The 3,123-nt window shown below is 42.1% G+C and overlaps 1 protein-coding gene across 1 annotated transcript in view; it reads right to left on the reverse strand.

The window, feature by feature from the left end:
* Positions 1-682: 682 nt before the first annotated feature.
* LOC143275779 (transient receptor potential cation channel subfamily V member 6-like) overlaps positions 683-3,123 on the reverse strand; it is a 17,201-nt gene continuing 14,760 nt past the window's right edge. Inside the window, exon 10 of the mRNA XM_076580058.1 lies at positions 683-744. Within this exon, the coding sequence (XP_076436173.1) occupies positions 683-744 (62 nt within the window). The remainder of the gene's footprint in view (positions 745-3,123) is intronic.

The raw sequence follows: 3,123 nt of genomic DNA on the forward strand, positions 1-3,123 counted from the left end.
GTCTCCCGTGACTATGTCAAATGTACACAGTATGTCAAATGTACACAGTATCCCGTGACTGTGTCAAATATACACAGTATCCCGTGGCTCTGTCAAATGTATACAGTATGTCAAATGTACACAGTATCCCGTGACTATGCAAATGTACACAGTATGTCAAATGTACACAGTATCCCGTGACTATGCAAATGTACACAGTATGTCAAATGTACACAGTATCCCGTGACTGTGTCAAATGTACACAGCCTCCCATGACTATGTCAAATGTACACAGTCTCCCGTGACTATGTCAAATATACACAGTATCCCGTGACTATGTCATATGTACACAGTATGTCAAATGTACACAGTATCCTGTGACTATGTCAAATGTACACAGTATGTCAAATATACACAGTATCCCGTGACTATGTCAAATGTACACAGTATGTCAAATGTACACAGTATCCCGTGACTGTCAAACGAAGACAGCATCGCGTGACTGTGTAAAGTGTACACAGTATCCTATGACTATGTCAAAAGTACCCATGTCCAGTGACTATGTCAAATGTACACAGTATCTCGTGACTATATCAAATGTACACAGTATCCTGTGACTATGTCAAACGAAGACAGCATCTCGTGACTATGTCAAATGTACACAGTATCCTGTGACTATGTCAAAAGTACCCATATCCCGTGATTATGTCCGCTGTACACAGTACCCTGTGACTGTGTCAAATACACGACACTTGTACCGGTACCCTGATGGGGGTACCCACATGAGTGAGATCAAAACCGACGCTCTGCGCACGTTCAATAAAAGAATCACAGTCTTTTCAAATCGAAAAAAAAAAAAATAAATAAAAGAAAATAAAAACAAAAAAAGCGTTTGGAACCATGACACACACACACATAGAGATCATCTGGCACTACTTCACTGGCTGAGCGGAACAAGACACTGGCGTCATCAGCTGTGGCAAGACACTGACGTCATCAGTTGTGACAGTTCACTGACGTCATCAATTGTAACAAGCCACTGACGTCACCCGCACGTGCACCTGAGCGGCTTGCCCCAGGGAAAGCACTTACACAGAGCACATGCCTCCTTTCTTTGGAGCAGTATATTGTCTCTGTTAGTTGTTGTTGTTGTTGTTCTCCATGTTGTTTCGTTTGTTTGTCGTCACCGCTGTTCTTGTTGTTTGCTGTTGTTGTTTTTAGACAACTCATTCGCATACTGAACAACATGTCTGGGGTTTCCTTGCTGTGAGGACTGGGCTGAATTCTTTGCAACGGGTTCGGTCACGGATATGGACGCCAGCTGATTTTTTTTTTTTTTTTTTTTTTTTTCCACAGTGGGATCGTTCATATCTTAGCAATGACATCTACCAACAGGATGAGCTGCTCATCACGTGTGAATTCTTTTGCATTGTGGGCTTTGTGACGTCATGAAAGACCATGGTGTTGTGTTTCTGCATTTAATTTAACGAACGAACGATTTCATTCTGGTTAGACTGGATGATAATAATATTATGCCTGGTTTTCTGCTTTTCTGTATGTCACACACACACACACACACACACACACACACACACACACATACACACACACACACACACACACACACACACACACACACACACACACACACACACAGAGTAGTTCATGTCTTTCTCCGTGAGTAGATTCTGTCATAGTTATTATCACTTTCCAGTCCCTTCTGTCAAATTTAAACTATGTCATGCTTGGAAAGGCACAAGTTGTGAGGACAACAGAACAATAAGTGGTCGTGAAATATCGTATTACATGGAGTTGCGTTGTACTGTATTGTATTGTATTGTATCGTATTCTATGGTGTTGCGTTGTATTGTTATGTAATGTATCGTATTCTATGATGCTGCGTTGTATTGTAATGTAATGTATCGTATTCTATGGTGCTGCGTTGTATTGTAATGTAATGTATCGTATTCTATGGTGTTGCGTTCTATTGTTATGTAATGTATCGTATTCTATGGTGCTGCGTTGTATTGTAATGTAATGTATCCTATTCTATGGTGTTGCGTTGTATTGTTATGTAATGTATCGTAGTCTATGGTGCTGCGTTGTATTGTAATGTATCCTATTCTATGGTGCTGCGTTGTATTGTTATGTAATGTATCGTATTCTATGGTGTTGCGTTGTATTGCTGTGTAATGTATCATATTCTATGGTGCTGCGTTGTATTGTAATGTAATGTATCGTATTCTATGGTGCTGCGTTGTATTGTAATGTAATGTATCGTATTCTATGGTGTTGCGTTGTATTGCTATGTATCATATTCTATGGTGCTGCATTGTACTGCTATGTAATGTATCGTATTCTATGGTGTTGCGTTGCGTTGTGTTGAATAGTATCGTATGGTATTCTATGTATTGTATTGTACTGCATGGCGTTGTGTTGTGTTGTGTTGTGTTGTATCGGATAGTAATGTATTGTAATGTATTATATTGTTATTGCATGGCGATGCGTTGTATTGTTTTGTATCAAATCGTATCATAATGTATCGTATCGTGTTGTATTGTAACACTGTCATGACAGATTTCTCTGTCTGAAATTCGGGCTGCTCTCCACAGGGAGAGCGCGTCGCTACAATGTGGTTCCACCTTTCTTTCGTTCTTTCTTTCTGCCAGCAAATGTATCTGTTTTCCTGTCAAAGTGGATTTTTCTGCAATTTTTGTTGTTATCGTTGTTGTTGCCAGGAACAGCCCTTTTGTTGCTGTGGGTTCTTTTACAATGCCTTAACGAAGGTGTTCGTTCCGGACCCTTTATCATTAATCACAGTCGTCAGCTCCCGAAGTCAGGTCAGGCCTCTGAGCCGCCGGCGTGTACCACCGTGTGGGAAATGGTGTACACATCAGGGACAGGTGACTTGCTGGATTGCACGTACGTCACTCTCCGTCCGCTCAACGGCTCAAGCGTCCCGGATCCCGCACACGGAACGCCGCTATCTTCTGCTGGCTGTCTGTCCGAGGCCCTGTCTCTGTCTCTGTCTATGTCCCTGTCTCTGTCTCTGTCACGTTGAGAAGCAGCAGGGGCGGCTGACTCTTCTTCCTCTACTACTACTGCTGGTCGCTCCCTCCTCCCCACCACCACCACCACCCTCTC

Source organism: Babylonia areolata, chromosome 31, assembly GCF_041734735.1.
Source record: "Babylonia areolata isolate BAREFJ2019XMU chromosome 31, ASM4173473v1, whole genome shotgun sequence".
In the NCBI taxonomy this organism is placed as follows: domain Eukaryota; kingdom Metazoa; phylum Mollusca; class Gastropoda; order Neogastropoda; family Buccinidae; genus Babylonia; species Babylonia areolata.